Consider the following 22,231-nt stretch of genomic DNA (forward strand, 5'->3'; position numbering starts at 1 on the left):
ACCCAGTACTTCCTGGTTCAAACCAATATTTTCCTTGTATATTTAGGCAGAGTTCTTGTATCGCTGTATATGTTTAGAAAATGTTTCCTTTGTATTATTTTGCCAAATGAAAAAAGGGGGTTTGATGAACATTTTCAAATGATCCCCAGCCTTGTTCGCACTTGGAAGCTGACCAGGACTTTAATATTGGCTTGTTAACCAGAACTATATATGAATAGCTCTGGTTATCAGTAGAGCTTATCAACACAGTAAAAATCCATATGGAGGTCAATGTCCTGTGAGTCCACTGATCTCTCTCTGACTGACTCTAAATGTATTATACCATGCTAAGCGACATTGTCTGCTGTTATGATAAATGCAAGTTTTTGACTTTTATCAGTCCTGCAGTAAAAAGAGCCCTTACACGTCATACAGTGTTGGATCAATGTCTAACAAGCACCTCCCAAGCATGCCTTCATACTGGGACACCAGATGTGGCTGCAACATTAGCAGCATCATACTTTATAACCAGAGCACCAGAGGCATTGTCGTCTCCATAAACAGTGTGCATTTGTTGTGTTGATACAACTCTCCGTCTGCTCTCTCTTCATCTCAGTCCCCTGCATTTGTACTTCCTTTGCATCAGATGACTTCACGGCAACATGTGCTTTAGAGTGTTTCCCTCCTCAGTGTTTACTTTGTGAACAAATAGGCACCTCTGGAGGCAGCATAATGACATGTTGTGGCCTCAAACCCGCCATCTTGTAAACTCAGGGAATAACGAGTAATGGCTTCACTGATGTCTGGTTAAATTTCAGTGTGTTGGCCACCTGCGTCTCACATCAGTAGTCCTATTAACACTTTTTTTTAATGCAGTTTGGAAACTGTTTGGCACTTTCCTGGGATGTTATTGGCTAATTTGGAACATCGTCACTTTGTTACCTTCTGGGGTGCATTAATGACACCAATATTGTATCCAAACTCCAGAGATCCCAGTACAGCAGTGAAGACAGATAGCGCAAGGGTTCCAGTCACTGTCTGGAGTAGAAACACACACGTACAGAGGAAAACAACATGTTAAAAATGATACTGTTTTCAGAACAGTGCATGATGCTGAGAGGTGATTTTATACAGAAAATGGACACACACTCACACCCTTACTCTGCTAACATCAACTATATATAACTGATCCTGATGAGATATAATCTCTCAGGCTTTGCTCATGACTTCACTGGCTACTTTACTGTTGATGTCTGAACTTTAGCTTCCCTCCAGTTTCCCATCAGGCCACAGGCACCTGTCTCCACACTGACAGACAAGATGACCTTGGGGAGATGAGGGCTTCTCCTCCAACAAAATGTGTTCTAGTCTCAAAGAACTGTTTTATAACAGGCAGAGTATTGACCTATAGCAGCTCAACAGAAAAACATGGTGGTTTTGATGATGATTTGGTGATTTTATTTGCTTTTGTGGGATTTGTGAAGTGTTCTAAGAACAGCTGGCTTGACAAAATATCCACGACAACAAGGGATCCTGAAATTCTGGCATTTTGTTGATGTGATCCCCCTGACAACAACAACAACAACAACATGATGGTACTTTAAAAAAAAATCTATTTTACATTTTGGTCCTGGCTTTGAATGAAAGGATGTTTTAATGGAGAAAAGTGTTTACACACCTGGCTAATAATGTGCATAAGTTAACGAAAACACATAAAATAAACTAATAAAACTGATTTGCATTTAATATTTTATACTTGGCCGATATTGGGCTTTCCATTCCATTTTTTTATTCTATTCTGTGACCTCTTTTGTAAAGTTTGTACAAACTGGTGTGTGTCTTGACCTTGCTGTGTTGAGTCTGTAGCTAAGTGCTGTTTAGTATTGATAGATCAAAGCAAAGGCATGTGTGTCTGTCTCTGTGTGTGAGTGTGTGTGTGTGTGCAGTAATTCAAGGATTACACGAAGCACTATCTAGTTCTAATGGAGAAAAGAGGAAGGTGTGAAGGACTGCTATTACATGTGTGTACACGTGTCCTTGCTGAGAAGGTAAAACACCTGAAGCAGCCAGTTATGCTCAACTGAACTTCATGTTCAAATTGTTTCACAGCTAATTGTTCAGGCACTCATTTATTTTTCTCTTTTCTGGTATGAATCTGTACCTACAGTACATTCATTAACCTGGTTAATAGCTATAACAACTCTAACACAGAGCCATGCCTAAACATGTAATGTTTTATCATGGACTTATCTTTTGAAGCTTGATCAATGCAACTTTCATGTTTTGGATAAATCCTCTGGAACTGATACATCTACTGTACGTATTCGTTGTTGCAAGGACCATTGCGTGACAGATTATTATTCTAAGATGTTCAATATTTTAGACTCTAAATAATGAAGCTATAGAAGAGACTGCATTACATATTTTCAACGAATATATTGCGCGACCTGTTCTAAAGCCGAGAGAAAGAACATGAATCGTGCAAATTAATCTTAATATTTTTATAATATGTTTGCCAGACCAATCAAAAAGATTGTGATTATTTATTGGACTATACAAAAGAATTTGCAGTTCATTTTAGAAGAACATGTAATTTCGCTTACATAATTCCATGCATAAAATGTCTCCAAATAAAAATACGCACCAAACAAATACGCACAGAGTAAGGCTAAAATAACCACTGTTCCTACAACACACAATTCATCACATCACCTTCATGAGTAAATAAAGAAGCACAGCCCAATTTCTAAATGTTGATAAGCTCTTAAGAAAAATTACCTCCCCTCCCAGCTGCTGAAACCCGGCCGGCATGACTTTGACAGCTCCTGGCACCCAGTGGCAGTCGGTGACAGATGCGTCTGGTGCCAAAAGGAGACACGTGAAACTCCCTCAAAAGACAACTTTAAACCTTGAGCAATTTAACACCAAAACCGGATGAAAGAGTAAAATTCAAAAGAGAAGACCAAAGTAATCAATCTAGTGCGTCCTGTTCTGCAGAGTGTCCTCTCCGGCTTGGACACCCGCACACCCACATGCATAACTTTCTCTGTATCCAGAGGAGAGAGAGGAGAAGGGGGTGGCAGGGGGGGGGAGAGGTTCCACAGGATCCTGACGTCTTGCTACAGAGGTCAAGATACTGTGGGAAAGCTCTCTTAGCATTAACTACTATTGGCTGAGGGAGGGAAGGGAGAGACCATGTGTGCAGGAAGAAAACCACACTGATGGACTCTCTCAGGCAGAAGGGTCTGGGTTTTATTTTGGTTAACAAGACATAAATCACAGAAGTGAGAGAGGTGTGATTATATTTTAAGATTCCTGTTTAAACCAACAATCATTTACCAGTCACTGGAGCTCATGAACCAGAAGTGTGCTGAGGACCAAATTGGTCTCAGGGCCCAGTTTTATGAGCCATGTTACATAAAGCAGACTGAGATCAAAACTCTGTATGAGCCTCAAGTACGAATATGGGATGCATCTAAATTTTTTTCTCCTCATGAGGTGCAAGATTGGCAGTTAAAGTTGAGTAACTACATCTTTGGTCCCACAAATCCCTAAAGCTTCATATAGCAATCAAATAATGGAGCCTATATGGTTGCACAGGTGTGAGACCAACCCAAGTGAGAGTTTGCCACTCTGACAGAAAATGGGGGCTTGTCTTTGACACCCTGGTTGTTATTGTCTGTCTTCCCAAGAGCCATAAATCCCCTTCTATTTCAGGTCACATGCCAAAGAGGTCACACACCACAGCCCACCCAGAACCTCCCACCCCCACCTTGCCCGCACATCCCTGTGGCAGACAACAAAGCTTGACCGTCCTCCAGCAGGCAACAGGTGAAACTTAAATTTAGTTATCATTGAAGGTGTGAGACAAGTCACGGTGTTTGTGGGACAGGGACTGGGGGTGTGCTGTGAGTGTTGGACTGAGTGGGAAATGTTTATATCTGGCAGGGGGATCAGTGGAAAAATATCTGCTGTGGCTCATCCAAACTTTTAAAATAATAATAATAGTAATAATTCTTGAAAACACACCAGCACCTCACTTGGAACTTGATGCCTTTGGGTTTGCTTTTTGCTGTCCCCATACACACATTGAGAAAGAGTTGGACAACCTGACACCTGGTTTCTAAATCCAGGGGCCCCAGACACAGTCATGTGAGTGTGTGACGCTGACAAGAAACTTTACACCAGCAACAGTGGCGTAGAGCCTCCGCCAGTGTAATTCAAGGGCTTGTGTACACAACCCGTGGCAGGCACACAAGATAAAAATATCACATGAATTCATACAGAGGGAGCCATGAACAGTAACACCTTGATGCTTTGCTTCACACAAAACATTTTAAACCATAAACGCATGTTCAAAACTATTTGACAGCACAGAATCTCACCTGGACTGTCCACTGACTGGAAACAGGTATTTGTGTTGTCTACAGCAAAAGTCACACACAACATGAAACCAGCCCTTATTACTTGCCCCAAATGCTGCAGAAAACGAGCCTGTGCACATACTATTCTGGTGCATCACGTATGGTCGGCGAGGTTCAAAATCATGCTACAGTAAATCGAACTGTGTGATGGTGAAAAAAAAAGATGAATTCACAAACTGGATTCTGAAAAATATACAAAAACCCTATTAATAAATAAGGTCAGAATTAAAGCAAATGTTGAAACATTATTCTAGGCTGACCTGGCAATATGAAAATAATTCTGGACATTAACGCTGGGATTTTCACATTCAATCCTAAAAAAAGCCCCATGGGTCTGTAATTTGATCTCCACTTGGCATCTGGGAATACCAGGCTCAGACAAAGAGTAGAGCAACTATGTTCTTCAGCATAGAAAGATCAGCCTCCAAAATCACAGATATGAAAAATTAAATCTTATGTCATCCTGGACTGTATCCCCATGTTCACTGCGAAGGTTCCAAAACACACACACTCATGCAGCGAGGGGTCCTGTTATGACAGGTGCTTTTTTTCCTCTCTGGCCTTGTCTTGTTTTGTTAGATCTCCCTATTGTATCTATATGTAGTGCCGCTCAAGATCAGGTTCATGGTGTACTCGCTGGCACCATCAGCATTCACTCAAAGGTCAGACTGTCCCAAAGCAGCAGAGAGATAGACACGAGACAACATTCAGCGCATACTCTTTGAACGTGACTCCAGTGGCCCAGTTCAGAATGAGATGCCCACAATATGGTGCATGTGGCATGGCTGCAGTCATCAGAGTGAGGTCCCGTCCAGAGCTTCTCTGCAGCTTCAGCTGGTGCAGAAGTTTATCGATTCAGCAAAGGCAGGGGATGTTGCCTGTTGGAGCATATTATGAAATCATTAAATGATGTCAAAGATTTAAGTACCAGCTTAAAACAATCTACAGTATAAAGGCGAGCCTGCTGAGCCTTCCTCAGTTGAGATGCTAATCCTACACCCTCCAAGGGCACAGTTTGAGCACTTACCTTTGACCTTCCTGCAGGGAGTTATAAGCAGAGGCAGAGTGTAGATTTACCCTCCCATCTTGTCATAAATCACTGGTGAAAACCCATTACAGGAACTAAAATTGCCAAGTGTTGCATTTGATTATCATGTCATCTTTTTAGATATAATTCTAATGATGTTATCATAAGACCAATGTTATTAAACATATATATTATTATATATGTGCTTCAGATATTGATTATAAGAAATCAGGGTTTATGTTGCATATTGACATTTTAGAAAAAGGTACGACTTTGTTTTGTATTGTGGTTCTTAAATGTAACATTTCCGACAGTTTTGAACACAACAGTAGGCTTTCGCAGTGTTGCGTTACTTGCTTCAGGAGAGCAACGCGCTCTGTGATTGGACGATGCCCCCTCCCTCCACTTTCTCTGGGAATCCCCACAACAACGTGCTCCTGTTCAAAATATTTGGGGTTTTCGACTTTCAGCTAGTCTGTTTCACTCACTAGTGACTCATCTCTGACGGACCATTGTAGCAGGGCATACAAGGTAGATGTGTGTTCATAGACCTCCCACTTAAAAAAAAAAGAGGAACCAGTAACTAGTGGCTTGTCCGATGAAAGAAAGTTTTTCTGCAGCTTAGCTAACGTCATTAGCCTGATAAGCTAACGCGAATTTGCTAGCCAAAATAGAAAAGCCTGTAACTGAAAGCAGAACCCTTGGTGTAAAACGGTTGTTTGCATCTTGACACATTCTGGCTCATTTTAAATTTGTATGTGTCGAGTTATTGTAAAAATAAGTCGGTGAATAACGCTAGCTTCATTCAGTTTGTGTGGGCCTCCGGCCGACACACAGTGCACGGTAGCTAACGTTAGCAGGTTAACTTTTCTTGCTCTTTGTCCTGGGGACTCTGAATTGTGACGCAGGTAAACGAGACTTCATTCGAAACTTTTCTGTCTCTAGGAATATTTGTGTTTTATAAAGTGGTAATGGCGCAGGCTAATGTTAATATTACTCAACAACTCGCGCTGCAAAAAGGCCTAACGTAATTTGTTTTCGAGTTGATAACTCGTATTTTCTTCTCCGGTTAGCAACCGAGCAATGATGCGTATATTCATTTGCTGGAGCTAATTATGTATTTATATTCACTTTTAAGTAATCTTCAAACGATATATTTGTTGTTTGTTATAAGTTTAAACTATGACATGATGTGTTTCAGAAAAAGTTTTGATTATTGATGGATTGATAAGGTCATTTAGCCTATTAAATACAATTAAAGCATTTCCTATTTATAATTGGTCAAATGTGAGAATTTTCTCAGTTTTTAAATCACTGAAAATCTAACGATTTTAGTTTTTGGACCATAAGTGAATCACAAAAGTAGACAAAGTAATTGATTAGAAAAACTAATCTTTGCAGAAAATGTTTGTCAGACACTACAGATGGGAAATCTTGAACATCTTATGGATCTATCACTAGTTCTTACTTCCTGTTGATTCCCATTGCAGTCCTCCATATTGGCTCTTCCTCATCGTCTCAAGCGTGAAACAGGGAAGTCGATGATGGATGAGCAAAGTTTTGACAGCCTGCAGTTGTGTCAGGAACTGCCGCTGAGCCAGGACTCCTTCAGCGTGCTGTGGGAGAATGTGTAAGTTAATTTTTGGATGGTAGACCACTTTGTTAAAATGTCAGCTTGCTCCAAGAAAACAAGTTAACCAGTTTGTTTGTGTTTTTGCAGAGTAACTCCCCCCATCTCCACAATCCCAACAGTGCCTTTTGAGACAAACGAACCAATGAATATGATGGTAAGCATGCCTACCCGTGCCAGTGGTTAATTTTAAGCTAAATTGCTTTAGAGGAATATTTTCTGGTAGATTTTTGTTAATATATTCACAAGGTGGTAACTTTAATGTGAATTTATTTATTTGTGGAGACAGACTTACTCATTTCTATCCCTTTACAGTTCAGTGATGAGCATGCACTACCTCAGGGGTTTGAGAATCTGTTTGACATGACCTCTGAGCTGTTACCTAAAGAGGGCATTACTCCTCCATTCTCCAATGGCCCAGTTACATCCGACTACCCTGGGGAATATGGCTTCAAGCTTCGCTTTCAGAACTCTGGCACGGCCAAGTCGGTCACTTCCACTGTGAGTAATTCTAGGCCTGAGGTCTAATAATGTAGAAAGCTTACTTATTTGTTAAGTTCTTGTATTTTTAAACTGACTGGTAAATGTTGCAGCTCATTTCACATTCTATATGTACCAGATTACTGTGTATATAATTTTATATCAAATCAAATTTATTTATATAGCACTTTAAAACAACATCCAGCTGACCAAAGTACTTTACATGTGAAAATAAAATCACAATAAATGACTAAAAGTAAATAAGATCAGTGCAAATAAAAATAAAACTCCACAATAACACAGACACACATAACATATGTTCAATAAAATAAAATTAAAAGGAATGCATCAAGCCCTACTGTGAATTAAAAGCCAAGCCAAATAAATAAGTTTTAAGCAGTGATTTAAAAGTATTGAGGTCAATAGCTGACCTGACATTAGAAGGTAGACTATTCCATAATTTAGGGGCTGCAACAGTAAAAGCACGGCGTTTATATCTGGCCATAGGAACCTCTAAAAGAAACTGGCTTGAAGATCTGAGGGACCTTGTAGGTTTGTGCCAGTGCACTAGTTCGGTGAGGTAAGATGGTGCCAAACCATTAAGAGCCTTAAAAACAAAAATCAGTAACTTAAAATCAATTCTAAAACGGACTGGAAGCCAGTGGAGAGAAGCCAGCACTGGAGTTATATGCTTGAATTTCCTAGTACTTGTGTCAAACGGCGAGCAACTATATAAATATAGTTTATATAATTTTAAATTATACATTTAAATAAAACTATTCAATCTAAATATTAGACCACAAGTATTAAATGTTTAGAGGGGACTTGGAGCAAATGAATCTGAAACCAAACCTTCCATGGAGCAGACATTTGCTCTTTGATTCCCCACTGGAGTGTAAAGGAGTTTGGATAACTGCTCAGTGCTGAGGCGCTGCTCACTGTTTAACTGAGTTTCTTTCATTCATAGTTTAATTTTTATATGTAGAAACTCTGGGAATTGTTTATTCACTAGATTAAATCCAGTTTATCTACACAGAATTTTTGAGGTTTGTAAATTGAAAAGGTTTCAGTATAAAACTTTCTCATTGTGTTTTTTTTTTTTATTGCCCAAAAAATTATTTAAAACATTGAGAACCTTTTTAAATCAATGGTAAAATGAAATCATGCCCTACCTTGGCGCCTTGTTAAAAATCCATTCTTTTGTATCTCATGGTGGCCTGTGTGGAAGCTCATTCATTGTGACGATTTGATAAATTTTGAGCAGCAGAGTTGGTCACTGCCATTGAAGAGCCAATGGCAGTAATGCTCCCTTGGTGACACACTCGGCAGTGTGCAGCAGTTGGCCGGTTTAGTTAAGGTTTGGGTGGTCTTCCCTGAAGCTCCCTCCCCCTGTGACTTGTGCTCTGGTTTGTGGGAGCGGCACAGTCTGGTTGAAAAGTACTTGACATGACGGGACATGTTCCTCCGCTGTCTTCTTCCAGCAATGAAAGGGTTAAAAATGTATGAAAGCAAGGTAAAAAAAAATGTCTTCTGATTATTTTGTCTTATAAATCTGGCCTTCCTGTTTTGGTAAACTTATAATTTTAGTCTTTTAGAAGAGAGAGAGAAAGGAACCAATTTGATCAAACATAGAGGTTAGCATTTGAGTTTTTATAGATGTGTGCCTGTTTTTTCTGAGACAGATCTCAGACCAGCTTTCACATGCACATTCACAGCTCTGCTCAGCTACAGCTAACATGCACAGCTTTCTCCCCGTGCTTTGCCTCAGTTTTCAGAAGTTCTCAACAAGCTATATTGTCAGCTGGCAAAGACCAGCCTTGTGGAAGTGCTGGTGACCCAGGAACCTCCTCAGGGTGCCATTATCAGGGCCACAGCGGTTTACAAGAAGACTGAGCATGTGGCCGAGGTGGTCCGCAGATGCCCCCATCACCAGAATGAGGATGGTAAGGAAAGTGTTTCACTGGAAGAAAATGGACTCTGATAATAGATATGAATTGATTTTAATTTCTTTTCTCTCTGATTTGTTTGCCATTCAGTTGTAGCGCATAGCAGCCACCTGATCAGAGTCGGGGGCAGCCAGGGAGCTCTGTATTTTGAGGATCCTCACACAAAGAGACAGAGTGTGACTGTCCCTTATGAGCCCCCCCAGGTACGACCACCCCACTTGCCCCTGTCTGAAACAGAACGTATCCACAACACGCTTGTTTTTATCCATTCTCGTTTAATATGGTGTAGCCCTTTCAAAGAAAAGTGTCTCATTTTGATACCATATGTAGCTTTAAAATTCATTGTACATAAAGCACAGTAAGTGTGAAACTGTCCAGGGATGTTTAAAAAGCATCCTGGACACACAGCAGAGTAAAGGAGTTTAAAGAAGTCAATAAGTAGTGGGATTTGCATCAGCACAGATATGATTTTTTTTGGCACATTTTACTTTAATGGCTCCTGTGCTTAGAGACACATGAGTGCATTTGTCATCATGATACAATCTTTTTATTATTAAGCTGGCTGGTGCTGTTAAGTTGTTACGTCTAATAGTATAAACTTCCATGAGCAACGAATAAAACGTGCTTCTCTTGTTTTAGCCGGGCTCAGAGATGTCAACCATCCTGCTGAGGTTCATGTGCAACAGCTCCTGCATGGGGGGCATGAACCGCAGACCCATCCTCACCATTCTGACCCTCGAGACTAAAGAGTAAGTCCTGCTGTTTTTCACAGTATGAGTGTTGGATCCCCTAGGTAAAAAGATGAGGGCATTGTGATGTAACTTGATATGTTGGCTGACACTTTTACCTGTCTTATATGTCATCTTGTTGATAATGATGTCCAAGTTGTGCATTGCCATTGTTATTAGCATTAGCATCTTAAAACATTTTACCTACTAATTATAGCTACACGATATATCGAAAAAATATCGTTATCGCGATAATAGTATGTGCGATATGCGTATCGCAAAGACATGCAATAAATTAATAATTTTATATAGTATTTTATGCGTTTGTTGCACATGTTTGGTGTTTATCTGAGTTTGACCAATCAGACGCGACCTTAATAACGCACCCAGCCATCCACACCCCTAGATACTGTTCTCCCATTGGCTAGAGCGGACCCATATGCGCACAGTGACTCACAGCAGCAGCGGGAGAAGAGGGAATGAGAGAGGACGAAAACAAAGAACAACTTGTTCCCAGAATAGCACTTCTGAAATATGGGACTCTTTCAGCTTCAGGAGAGAAGACGTAGCACAGACACAGGTACTGTGCAAGTCATGTGGGGAAAATAGTGGCAATGTCAAGAGGAAACGCAACAAATCTACACAGTCACATGGAGCGGAACCACAAAAACCTATATGATGTCTTCAAGTCTAAAACTCCCAAAACTACAAACATGAGGGCAAGTTACAAAAAAACCGATCCACAGACAACCATTAATGAACGTTTTGCCAGTGTCACTCCTTACGAAAAAACGTCGAAGCGCCACAAAGCTATTACCGCAGCTGTTGCACGTTATGTAGCCAAATGCATGATCCCAGTTAGTACCGTGGGCAAAGAGGGCTTTTTGGATCTAATGAAGGAAGTGGACCGGAGATACCAAGTGCCATCGCGCAATTACTTCTCCCAAGTCGCCATTCCACAAATGTACGAGGTATGTGTAGTGACTGTAAAGGCTGAGCTGCAGCAAGTGGACTTTCACGCTAGCACCATGGCTCTTTGGTCCAGTCACACCACCGAACCCTACATGAGCTTTACTGTTCACTTTATCAGCAAAGACTTGAACTAACAACACGCTGCCTGGAAGTTGCATATTTCCCTGAATCCCACACCAGTGAAAACATAGCCACTGCTCTGCAGGATGTTTTAGCAAACTGGGGCTTGAAAGAAGAGAAACAAGTGTCTATTACAACAGACAACGGCGCTAATGTAGTAAAAGCTACCGAACTCAACAAGTGGGTCAGACTACAGTGCTTTGGCCACCGCTTGCATCTGGCCATTGGTGAGTGTTTATGGTTTATATTTTGTTGAAAAATGCACATATTTAACATGAGATTTGTAAATTTAACATAATGTGTGATTTGAAATAATTTGGTGACTATGAAGCTCTTAATTGTTTTGTTTCATTAGAGTGACAGTTGAAATAGTGATTTAATTACCTACCTTTCTACCTTCAGAAGCAATCCAAAAGAAGGCCAAAAAATCCTTAGGCAGTTTCTTCAAAACATCCCCAGCTCCTTCATCTGTGGTACCATCACACGCCATAGAGGCAGAGCTCAACAGCTACCTGGTATCTCCCACAGTAGACAGTGAGGAGAACCCTCTCACTTGGTGGCAACTCCATCAGGTCAACTTCCCACACCTGAGCAAACTAGCTAGAAAGTACCTCTGTATACCTGCAAGCAGCTCACCTTCAGAGAGACTTTTTAGTGCATCAGGAAATGTTGTTACATGCCAACGCACTTGTTTAAAACCTACCAAAGTCAACATGCTCGTTTTTCTGGCAAAAAACTTAAAGTAATATTGTTTTCACAGTGTGTTAGGCACAAATAGTTTGAATACAAGTTTACGTTTTCCTGTTTACATGCTATTACATTAATGTTGAAAAGATGTCATACTGATTTACTTACATCTGGGCACTTTATATACATATAGCCTGCGTATTTTGCCACATTAAAGTGTATTTCTTCGATTAGATAATGAAAATACCATTTCTTCGGGGGAATGTTAAATATCGCAATAATATCGATATCGCAATATTCAACACCCGTATCGCATGTTTTTCCAATATTGTGCAGCCATACTACTAATGCTCATCTCCTTCCTAGGGGACTGGTTTTGGGTCGCCGTTGCTTTGAGGTCCGTATCTGTGCATGTCCAGGCAGGGACCGCAAATCTGAGGAGGAAAACAAAAGTAATCAGCAGAGTGGCACCAAACAGACTAAAAAACGCAGTAGGTTTTTGTTCCATCAGATCAGATTTCAGTTTCCGTCCTTGGTTTTGGCTTCCTTGCTGATGTCATGTTGGTTTCTTTAGAAAGTGCCCCAGCTCCTGGCACGACTTCTTCAAAGAAGACTAAGTCTGCCTCCAGTGCAGAGGAGGAGGAGAAGGAGGTCTTTGTTCTCCATGTAAGTGAAGAGCCAAACTGTTGAAAAAGCTACATCCTCACACTTTGCACTCCGATTAATTTCCCCACGGTCTCTCCTGCAGGTTCAGGGTCGTGAGCGGTTCGAGATGTTGAAGAAAATCAATGACGCTCTGGAGCTGCATGACAAAGAAAAGTAAGAACTGTGCTCAGTAATTGGACACCAGAACTACAACAACAACAACTTTCAGTGGACTAAACCTCCAATCTAATACACACACAAGCTATTACTCTGTCTACAGCTGAGAGTTTAACTCATGTTGTACTGAACACGTCTTGTGGCCGCTGAAACAGAACGGTGCCGTTTAATGCAAAGCTGCATTTTATTCTGAACCTTGCTGCAGTTTTTTTTTTTTTTTTTTTAAAAACCCCCTGCCACTAGAGGTCACTGTGTTTTAAATCAGAATCGGCTTCATTGGCAAGATGTGTTGAACACATTTGAATTTGTGAGGGGTCTGCAGAAAACATTAAACCTGCTCCGCACTCAAAAGAGGTTTAGGTTTAGGGAGCACTGTAACATTAGTCGTCTACTAATGACTGCTCAAACATAACTCAGCTAATTACCTCCATCAGTGGGTGTTAGGAGAATATAAGGTCATGTTTTTGTGTGGACCCACAGTAGTGGTGTGTGTGTACATACATGTCCTTTTTGTCTCCACAGCAAATCTAAGTCCAGGGTCCCAGCGAAGCAGGAGCTTCCTCTGCCCATCAATGGGAAGAAACTGCTGCAGAGAGGAGAGAAGAGTGACAGCGACTGAAATGTTCTGCAATGATGATGACAACAAACAGCATTTTCTAGTGTGTCTAAGCCATTGGTTTGTTTCGGGGGGGGGGTTTCATCATTGGAAATAGAAATCCCTTTGGTCTCAATTCAGTTGATAATATACTACAGAAATGGCCATTAGGGCTCCTGCAAGAAAGTTTTTTTTTTCTCTGTGATGCAAGACTTGTCTGTGTGCTTCACCCTGCTGCTTCTTGCAGGAGACCTAACAGGCATTTCTGTGCACAGTAAACATGGAGGGAGGTGAGATAAACGCGAATTAGATCCAATGCCATTTATGTAATTTTTAAAACGCTGAAAGTCAGTGAAGTTGGTGTTTAATTACTCAAACAACATGTCAGGGTGGGACTTGAATTGAGAGGGACTGGATTTAGTCTGTCTATGTTGGCAGGGATTTTTCTTTGACTTTTAATCATTCAATTTTCTACATTTATCTGCCTCATGGTCATTTAAAATGGTTAAGATTTAGTCTGTTAGTAGATGAAAACCAAATGGATTCTTGGTTTTCAGTGACATTTCTTTTTTTTAGTTAAAATAGAAGTAGTTGAATTGGGTTTAAAAGAACTATTGAATTTAGTTTAGAGTCTCAGAGGCATTTCTAAGATTATTATGTAACAAGTCACTGCCATTCGAGAACGTGCAGTCACCCTTATGAAGCTTGAACTGTTGCTGTATTACTGTATTGTATTCTGTACTGACTTGCAGACATTCATGTGTCTATGTGAGAAAATTTGGCCCATATTTGGCACAAGAACAATGTAAACAAACTTAAATGCACAGGTTTGACCGTATGGTGTTAATGGTGATATTCTGTCAGTGGGCCTGTTATCCTACCTTTTTTTTTTTTTTAAACATAATTTTTTTTAACACAAAGCTGCAAAAGACAACATCAGTATGAGTTCATTATCTGTCACTTCACCCACAGGGAGCATGTATTGTCATGATTTACGTTGAAATTAACTCTAGGTTTGGTAGATGAGGGGCTGGCTGGATCAACCCAAAACTAACCTTTTAGTATTTGTAAGTTTTATACCCAACAAAGTGCAGGAGGTGTCAGTGGCGGGGGAGTCAGAACAGGTAATGTGATACAGAAGTTATCAAAGGTTTCTGTTTTTTAAGTATTTGACAAATGAATCATGGGAACAAAGTGTCTTTGATAAAGGAAGATGATACTGTCTCTATTCTGAGCTTCCCATCTGTAAATCACACAATGTGTCATTAATCAGCACTTCAGTTGGGTCTGACCAATCACTGTCCGTTTATAAAACCACTTTTTGTTCTTGCGTCTCCAAAAAAAAAAGAAAAAAAAAAAGACTTAAAGCCATTTATTTTTCTTTTGTAGATTATTTTTGGGATCTTAGTTTTGTACAAGAGGTTTATCTTTGTGAAAATTTCATTATTTTTTTTTTACTCATTTTCATTTTATTACTCAAAATGTTAAGCCAAAATAAAAGCATAATGTCATCCTGTTCTGTATCATCTGTTTTATTATACAGCACACACCGTTTATTTTATTAGACTTTGTTTGTCTTCCTGCTAGGTTATTTTCTCTTTTGGTTAGAACACTTCCTTATTTTAGTGCTTTGCATGTTTATCAGATTAATAGAAAACCAGTATCACCTATAGGTCGTCATCCTGTCCTGGATGAAATGAGCTCAGTGTTAATAGTCAAATGATCTGTTTATTTCCTGTTGGTGCGATAGTGTTTGTGGTATAAGACCGGGTCTCATACTGAGAGATCATTTCCGTCTGTCCAGGGAGCGTTGGTAAGTGTTCACTTTCATCTCGAGCACTGTTGTCAATAACTTTGAATATGGTTTAGTTTAAATATATACTTTCATTTTGTAGCTACAGTGGCTTGAAGTATCATCAAATTGCTCTGAATCTGGGAACCAACATGCCAAAGTTCTCTCTCCATGACAAAGTGTGTGTTCTGCTGTCTTGGGGTGAGTCGTCTTTATCTGGTGTTGTTCTAAATGCACAGTGCAAAAATGGTGATGCAAATAATGACTGGTATTGACAAAAGTCCAGTAACACTAATTAACACCTTACTGGAATTAACTTGGGTGAAAGATGCAGTTATTTTGCACTTAATATTGAATGAGAATATTACCTGCAGTGATAACAACAGATCTTTCTTGTCTGTATCACTTCAGCTGTGATGGTGATGCACGGCGCTGCAGAGCAAGATTACTTCCCCCAACTCAACAATGTCACCTGGCACGAGGCCAGGAACCACTGCCAGGTACAACATGAAGCTTGGTTCAAAAGCAGGCTGAAACATGAAGGAAATAATGAGGAGTATGTGGGGTTTTTTAGTTTTTACAGAGGCACCTATTTGGAGCTTTAATTATGTGATTCTCTGATTGCATTGAAAACAGAGCTAGCGATAATGTTCATCCACCCTGCATTACTGTGATAATGAGGTTTATTACAGCAGCACTTCATTTAAATACCTGTTGGCCATTTTACATTGATGTTACCTGCCTCTGTGAATATGCTTTACAGTAGTGTGATTGCAAAGTGAAGAACTATATGAAATACAGGAAACAAGAAAAGCTGTGGTCACAAATCAACATTTATCAACCGACTGAAACACTAATTTGATGTTTTATGAAATACACACATTTGCTTTCTTGCTGATAATTGACTGGTTAGATTGGCATAAAAACTGGATGCAAACATGGCTCTGTATAAAGGTGACACAGTTAGCACAGTCAGCACCTCTAAAGCTCACTGTTAGCATGTCCAAACAGAAACTGAAGTGTAAAAATGAAGTAATGTCAGATCTCACTGGAGCAGGACGGTATTAAATGCTATTGAACCCCAGCTTTACCAGTATCATTTAAATCCTGCTGAGCTGTTTTTGTTGTGATTTGTCTCACTGTACATTTACTAAACATAACATTGTTAAAACAACCTTCTTAAAGCTACAGTATGTGACATTTTTCAAATATCTTTGTTGTAGAAATCTGATTTAAAACTTGTCTTAATGTGGAGAGGTGCTGTCACAGAGTGAGCTGATTTGGCGTTTTATGCTAGTGCTACCTTAAGTTACATATTGTAGTTTTGACATCACAGTATGAAAAGCTGGGTTCAGCTCAGCTATCAAACAGTGACTGCAGCCTTTCACGTCCCGTCAGGCCTGTTTCAAAGAGCTGGTGACTCTGACCCCTGACAACATCCACACAGTCGTCCAGAACCTCACCAGTGAGTCCTGGATCGGCCTCCGCAAGAACTTCTCCACCTCGAGCATGTCCTGGACCCGCTGGGCCAACGGGGATCCCCTCACCTTCCAGAACTGGTACCCTGGTTGGCCCGTGTTGAAATCCTCCTTCCCAGCCTGCCTGGCAACAACACCATACATGAGCAGCACCACAACACCATACATGAACAGCACCACAACACCATACATGAGCAGCACCACAACACCATACATGAACAGCACCACAACACCATACATGAGCAGCACCACAACACCATACATGAACAGCACCACAACACCATACATGAACAGCACCGCAGCAAATACCACAGCTGCACCTGTGACAATCACACCGCCATCACTCCAGGCAGAGTGTGTGCGATCATCGATGCTGCTACCGACCACCGACGATAAGTACATTGAAGACTCCTGTGTGGCCGTGCTCAGATTTGGGGCCTGGGTTGAAAGAAACTGTTTAGATCTTCTGCCTTTTGTTTGTTATGAAGGTAAGACTCCTCTAACAGCCTTGCTGTAATTCTCTGCCACAGTTTGTCACCCTGCAGAAAAAAGTTGTAAGAGGAATTATTGTGTGTGATCTTTTGCATCTCTTCTGGTTTTGTCCACACACATGTTAAAACAAGTAAAGTTAAGTGTATGAAGCAACATATGCAGTGATTTCCAGCAGGTCTTTTGGGCGCCCTACCTCAGGTTCTCTGCTGATTAACAATTATCGTCCCATCTCCAACCACAGATCGTTTCACTGGCCAAGTCAACAAGTCTAACGTGACTTCCTCCAGCGCCAGTCTCGCTTGGCAGCCCGGGCCTGGTAACATCAGCCATTACCGCCTAGAGGTCAACGGTGACAAAAATGTGACCTGTGATAATTTGACCTATCACCTTGACCTTGACAGTCTGACACCGGGCACTCGCTACGAAGTCAAGGTGTTCGCTGTCAAATGTGAGAGAGACCTTAACCCCCAGGTGGTCTCCTTCTACACCAGTGAGTAGCATCCGACTGTGCTGCATAAATAGTTTAGATTCATTCACACCTTTTAGCTTCATATTACAGATCTGCTGCATTATAAGAAAGTAGAAATGAAAAGAGGTATGGTGTTTGATCTCCAGTGTTTTAGTAATAATTCTGAATATGTTTTAGAGAACCCGAGTAGCAACACATCTTAAGGCCACTTCCATTTTTCCATTAAAGCCACTAGTCACAAATTATCTTGTTCTCACCGTGACAAACTCTGAGCCTATAAAACTGCTCTTCAGTTACTCCCTCGCTTCTGGGAGCATTTTGATGAGTGCATCTCACACTTCATTCTTAGTGAAGAACCTTTTTATGCAGAGAATTTTGCAAAAAAGTCCCACTAATTATTTGGGAGTCAAACAACAATGTTTCTGATGCACGCTGTTGATATTCTAATGTTAATGCAGGTTTCTTTTTTATTTAAGTAGTAGTAAACTTTATCTGTAGAGCTTTACACACAACCAAAACAGCGAATAACAGTGATGAAACAATAACAGCAAACGTCATAGGACAAATTTAGGAAAAGACAAATTGAAAGGAAGGCCAGTCTGTGAAAATGTTTTAGCTAACCATATCTTATGACTTATAATATACATGTGTAAAGTAAGAGATTTTAAACAAAGTAATAAACCCCGGTAATTGTTTCTTTTTTTCAGAACCCGGCCAAGTCAAAAACCTCAAGGACACCATGGTGACAGACACCTCCATCACCCTGAGCTGGAACAAGCCAGATGGAAACGTGGACTTCTACCTCATTGAGTTCAACAATAGACTGATTAACAGCAGCACAACGAACACAACGGTCGTTGATTTAACACCTGGAAACCTTTACACATTCACCGTCACCTCACGAGTCGCCGACAACTCTTTATGGAGTGAAGAATCCAGGACCAATGTGTACACTAGTCAGTTTGTCTCCTAATCCCAGATAAAGTGATTGTGATGCTGCACAAACTGTGTTACACATTAACCGCTTGTTGTTGTAGGGCTGGCAGCAGATTTAAATGAAGAAGAGATGCATAGCTGGTTAATTTGAATTCCAAATCAGTGGAGGAAAATGAGATCCACATCTGACACGTGACATTGTATTTGTGGTTGTTATCAGTAAACATGGTGATGGTGTGTTACATTTCTCTGTTTGCTTCCACTTTCAGGGCCTGGTAAGGTGTCCAACCTGATGGTGTCTGATAACACCAACATGTCTCTGGTGCTCAGCTGGGCGCCGCCTGTGGGTAACACATCAGGATTCTGGGTGAAGGCTATGAATGACAATAACCAGTATGTACTTTTAGTTAGTTGTCCTGTATAAACCTATGAAGGAACTTTGAACCATGTTCTGAGCAGCAAAGAGTTTTTATTTGCACAATACTTGATCATGTTTCTTGACCTGTCAGAATTTTTTTTTTGCCATTTTACCGCCAGCAGCAGCAGTTTGAATCACATAACTGTTTCTCTTCCTAACAGCGACTTGTTTCAGCGCAAGATGTCCAAAACAGAGCTTAACGTGACCGTAACAAACCTGCCAGAGGGCACCAGGATAACCCTCAGTGTGACAGCGCTGGCCAATGGCTTTCTGGAGGGAGACAATGAGACGATTGTCAGCTACACAGGTAACTCTAAAGGTTGGAGGTGGAATGCTGTTTGTTGACACACAGAAAAAGAACAAAATGTCTGCAGTGTTTTGAGTGTCACTAATCTGACTTTGTGACTCCTGCATAGCTCCTGGACCGATTTCAAACCTCAGTTTGAGCACAACATCCTCCTCCCTCAATGCCACCTGGGTCCCCCATGCTGGGAGCCATTCAAACTTCACCATCGAGCTCCAGCTGGATGGCAAAACTACTCGCACAACCCTCACTACTACACCTAACGTGACGTTTGGTGATCTAAAGACTGCAGCTAATTACACGGTGATTGTCTGCAGCGTTAGTGGACAATTCAAAAGCCCGCCTGTCCAAAGCTCCATCTTCACATGTGAGTTACCAGGGCCCCTGTTTGTTTTCCCTCATTTATGTGTTTTATTTGTTATGTTCTTGGCAGATTTGGTGTTTTCTTTGGTTACCTATAGTTGGTGTGGCTCTTTAGAATCGTTTTAATAAAGAAATCGGTCAAAAATCTGCATTTTTGCTATGCCAGGGGAAGCACAATCTGATTTCATGCTGCACAGTGTTTGATACAACAGCAGGACATAGTCAAGTTGAATAGGTTGTTTACCTGCTGAGTCACATGGTGTCTGCTCCTTCTTGTTCTCTTATTCCCTACGATCCCTAAAACCGACCTGCAGTCCCAAGAATAGACTGTTTTATGAATCCATTTCTGTGGAGCAGTGTCATAATGTGAAGCCACAGTATGTAAATGCATTAAAAGGCTGTTTCTGGAAAAATGCGTGACCATGAATTCATGAAAACTTTTTCAAATATTCCCTGACTGAAAATACTAGATATTTATAATCAAAATGTGACAGCAGCATAATCTGATAAACTGTGTCACCTTTTTCTTTCTTACCTTTGCTCAGTGCCAACGCCTCCATCTAATGCCGTAGCCAATTCCTCAAATAAAAACAGCATTGTATTCAACTGGAAGGCCCCTGCCAACATAGCGACAGCTAAATATAATGTCACACTCAGCTCCACCTTCTGGGGCCAAAGGTGGTCTGATACTGTGGTTAACCAACTCAGCTACACATTTGACGGCTTGACATCAGGCACCAAGTATTACTTTGAAGTGCGAACGGTGGCGGGTCAACAGGAAAGTGATCCAGCAACTGTCACACATTATACAGGTGAGAAGGTTTTAGTCTGTTACCAACAGTGTATCCACTTGACATTAGTAATACACTTACTCAAGCATGGCAAAAGTAGTTTTTATTTTATTTTATTTTTTTTATACCTTGTGCCCTGTTGTTCAGTCCGGTTCCTCCATAAGTCACCGCGCTTCACTGCACCTTATGCGCTAGTGTCCACTGTTGGTGCCAGTGTTGGGTCGACAACATACACACCAGGCAAAATTAATCAGTCTAAATTGGCAAACACACCAGGTTGTTGCAACCAAACCAATTCAGAAAACAGTTTCAATATGTATTATTTTCTTTAGAAATAGCCAGCAGTAACGTAAACAGTATTTAATTTGTAATCAATAGATTCAAAATGCACTGTAAATCTAAAAGTTTTTTTTTTTTAAGGCTATATATATATAACGTGTCGATTTGTTTTCCATAAACATCTGACCTCATCGGACCTTTTATTCTGCCGCATGCAAATGTTGCTGTCTGACCGACCTTGTGCCTCTTTGTCCTCATTTGCATTTCACACATTTTTTTCCCCAGTTGCAGAAAAAACAGAAATCAGTTTGTCGGCGTTGTGCTCGTCAGCAGAGCCTCTCCTCTGTGCTACTGATGCCACAAAGGATGTAGTACTTCAGCAGGTACGTCGGTCCCCAGGTGGACAAAACAAACGGGTGCTGTTTTTATTGAAGTGGATCCAACTTTCATCTTTACTAAAAAAAACAAATTGTGCGGTAATCATTTGCAGCATATTTGAGAAGGAATGACTCAGGTTTGTGTTGTGTAAACACCAGTATGTTAGAACATGTGTCCATTAACAGCTGCTTTATTTTTGTGTTTTGCAGCTGAAGGCACGTTTCACCGAGCTGTTGGGAGATAACGTTGTCTGGGATCTCAAGAAACAGGAATCTGAAAACAAAGCAAAAGCAATATAATTATTTTATTTGGTATCAACATGTTAAAACCTTTACACAGCAGAAATGTTTGGGACAAGAGCTGGTTTTCAATCTAGTTCATAAAATAACAGTTTATATTTAGAACTTGAGCTAATTCATTTTAACTAACTATAATACACTCTTTTGCCGCTTTCCTTCTGTCTTTATTTTTTCTTAATGTTGTGTGTGTGGAAGCTCGTTTCCACATATGATCAAAAACAGATTAAAATAAATACGTCTAAATTAAAAGATAGACATGTTTTTACTCCTTTTGTTTTGACTTAACAGCAGTATATCGCAATTTTACTTTGACTTTGTAACTTTTTCCTGAGAGAAATAGGCTCCCACATCTGTGTCTGATGTCTGAAAACTAAACAAATATTATCAAGCTTTTTAAGGGGTGGAAATTACACTAATGTATTTTGATAAAGGTTTCCAGCTGTGACTCTAGTTAAAGTCTTCATTGAACAGTTCTAACCTAAATTCAGTGTTTATGTAAGGTTTGCTCCAAGTTCACCGCCTCCCATAAGCACCTGTTGTAAATAAGATAATGTTTATAATATAATAAACTGTGATTATATAAATTAAACACTTTTTATCAGCAGAAAACAAACTTGAGTTCACCTCACTGTGACAATCACTTTGACCCGACGGCCTTGTCTGATAATGAGGAGATCATCTGTAGATAAGAATCAGGTCAGCCGATAAACACACACTGTAGAGGTGCGTCTGAAAGTCGCAGCAGTGACAAAGCTGTTAATTCAGGTCTGGACCAACTCTCTATACACACGTGGATATGAACTGTTTCTGCATGTGTAAACT

The 22,231-nt window shown here is 40.4% G+C and overlaps 4 protein-coding genes across 5 annotated transcripts in view; 3 read left to right on the top strand and 1 right to left on the bottom strand.

Moving 5' to 3' along the window:
* LOC109951397 (solute carrier family 2, facilitated glucose transporter member 4) overlaps positions 1-3,001 on the bottom strand; it is a 10,479-nt gene extending 7,478 nt beyond the window's left edge. Inside the window, exons 1-2 of the mRNA XM_020585884.1 lie at positions 2,758-3,001; positions 922-1,017 (exon numbers count right to left, since the gene is read on the bottom strand). Of these exons, the coding sequence (XP_020441540.1) occupies positions 922-1,017; positions 2,758-2,790 (129 nt within the window). The 5' untranslated portion in view covers positions 2,791-3,001. The remainder of the gene's footprint in view (positions 1-921; positions 1,018-2,757) is intronic.
* Positions 3,002-5,815: 2,814 nt separating this feature from the next.
* On the top strand, positions 5,816-14,747 carry tp53 (tumor protein p53). 2 transcript variants are annotated; one of them, XM_020585891.1, is made up of 11 exons: positions 5,816-5,961; positions 6,921-7,060; positions 7,151-7,217; positions 7,376-7,561; positions 9,309-9,483; positions 9,577-9,689; positions 10,126-10,235; positions 12,360-12,484; positions 12,568-12,659; positions 12,742-12,812; positions 13,338-14,747. In XM_020585891.1, the coding sequence occupies exons 2-11, from the start codon at positions 6,972-6,974 to the stop codon at positions 13,432-13,434; spliced, it is 1,125 nt and encodes a 374-aa protein (XP_020441547.1). In that variant the 5' UTR covers positions 5,816-5,961; positions 6,921-6,971; the 3' UTR covers positions 13,435-14,747. The 2 variants fall into 2 exon arrangements, with proteins under 2 accessions (XP_020441547.1, XP_020441548.1); XM_020585892.1 differs by lacking the exon at positions 5,816-5,961 and adding an exon at positions 6,044-6,338.
* Positions 14,748-15,192: 445 nt separating this feature from the next.
* Positions 15,193-17,006, top strand: LOC109951411 (macrophage mannose receptor 1-like). The gene is made up of 5 exons (XM_020585908.1): positions 15,193-15,223; positions 15,306-15,403; positions 15,614-15,702; positions 16,601-16,877; positions 16,975-17,006. Exons 2-5 carry the CDS (start codon positions 15,355-15,357, stop codon positions 17,004-17,006), a joined length of 447 nt encoding a protein of 148 aa, XP_020441564.1. The 5' UTR covers positions 15,193-15,223; positions 15,306-15,354.
* LOC109951407 (receptor-type tyrosine-protein phosphatase eta-like) lies at positions 16,975-21,481 on the top strand. The gene is made up of 9 exons (XM_020585901.1): positions 16,975-17,168; positions 17,414-17,662; positions 18,349-18,597; positions 18,847-18,970; positions 19,157-19,302; positions 19,412-19,666; positions 20,208-20,474; positions 21,018-21,115; positions 21,320-21,481. The coding sequence occupies exons 1-9, from the start codon at positions 17,051-17,053 to the stop codon at positions 21,407-21,409; spliced, it is 1,596 nt and encodes a 531-aa protein (XP_020441557.1). The 5' UTR covers positions 16,975-17,050; the 3' UTR covers positions 21,410-21,481.
* The last annotated feature ends 750 nt before the right edge of the window (positions 21,482-22,231 follow it).

The sequence above is a fragment of the Monopterus albus genome, unplaced genomic scaffold, assembly GCF_001952655.1.
Source record: "Monopterus albus unplaced genomic scaffold, M_albus_1.0 scaffold384.1, whole genome shotgun sequence".
NCBI classification, from domain to species: Eukaryota; Metazoa; Chordata; class Actinopteri; order Synbranchiformes; family Synbranchidae; genus Monopterus; species Monopterus albus.

Coding starts and splice junctions, on each gene's coding strand:
- tp53 (XM_020585891.1), top strand. CDS start 6,972: ATGATGGATGAGCAAAGTTTTGACAGCCTGCAGTTGTGTCAGGAACTG. Junction 7,061..7,150: donor AGCGTGCTGTGGGAGAATGT/GTAAGTTAATTT, acceptor GTGTTTTTGCAG/AGTAACTCCCCCCATCTCCA. Junction 12,813..13,337: donor GAGCTGCATGACAAAGAAAA/GTAAGAACTGTG, acceptor TTGTCTCCACAG/CAAATCTAAGTCCAGGGTCC.
- LOC109951411 (XM_020585908.1), top strand. CDS start 15,355: ATGCCAAAGTTCTCTCTCCATGACAAAGTGTGTGTTCTGCTGTCTTGG. Junction 15,703..16,600: donor AGGCCAGGAACCACTGCCAG/GTACAACATGAA, acceptor ACGTCCCGTCAG/GCCTGTTTCAAAGAGCTGGT. Junction 16,878..16,974: donor CACAACACCATACATGAGCA/GCACCACAACAC, acceptor ATACATGAACAG/CACCGCAGCAAATACCACAG.
- LOC109951407 (XM_020585901.1), top strand. CDS start 17,051: ATGCTGCTACCGACCACCGACGATAAGTACATTGAAGACTCCTGTGTG. Junction 18,598..18,846: donor CAGGACCAATGTGTACACTA/GTCAGTTTGTCT, acceptor TTCCACTTTCAG/GGCCTGGTAAGGTGTCCAAC. Junction 20,475..21,017: donor AACTGTCACACATTATACAG/GTGAGAAGGTTT, acceptor TTTTTTCCCCAG/TTGCAGAAAAAACAGAAATC.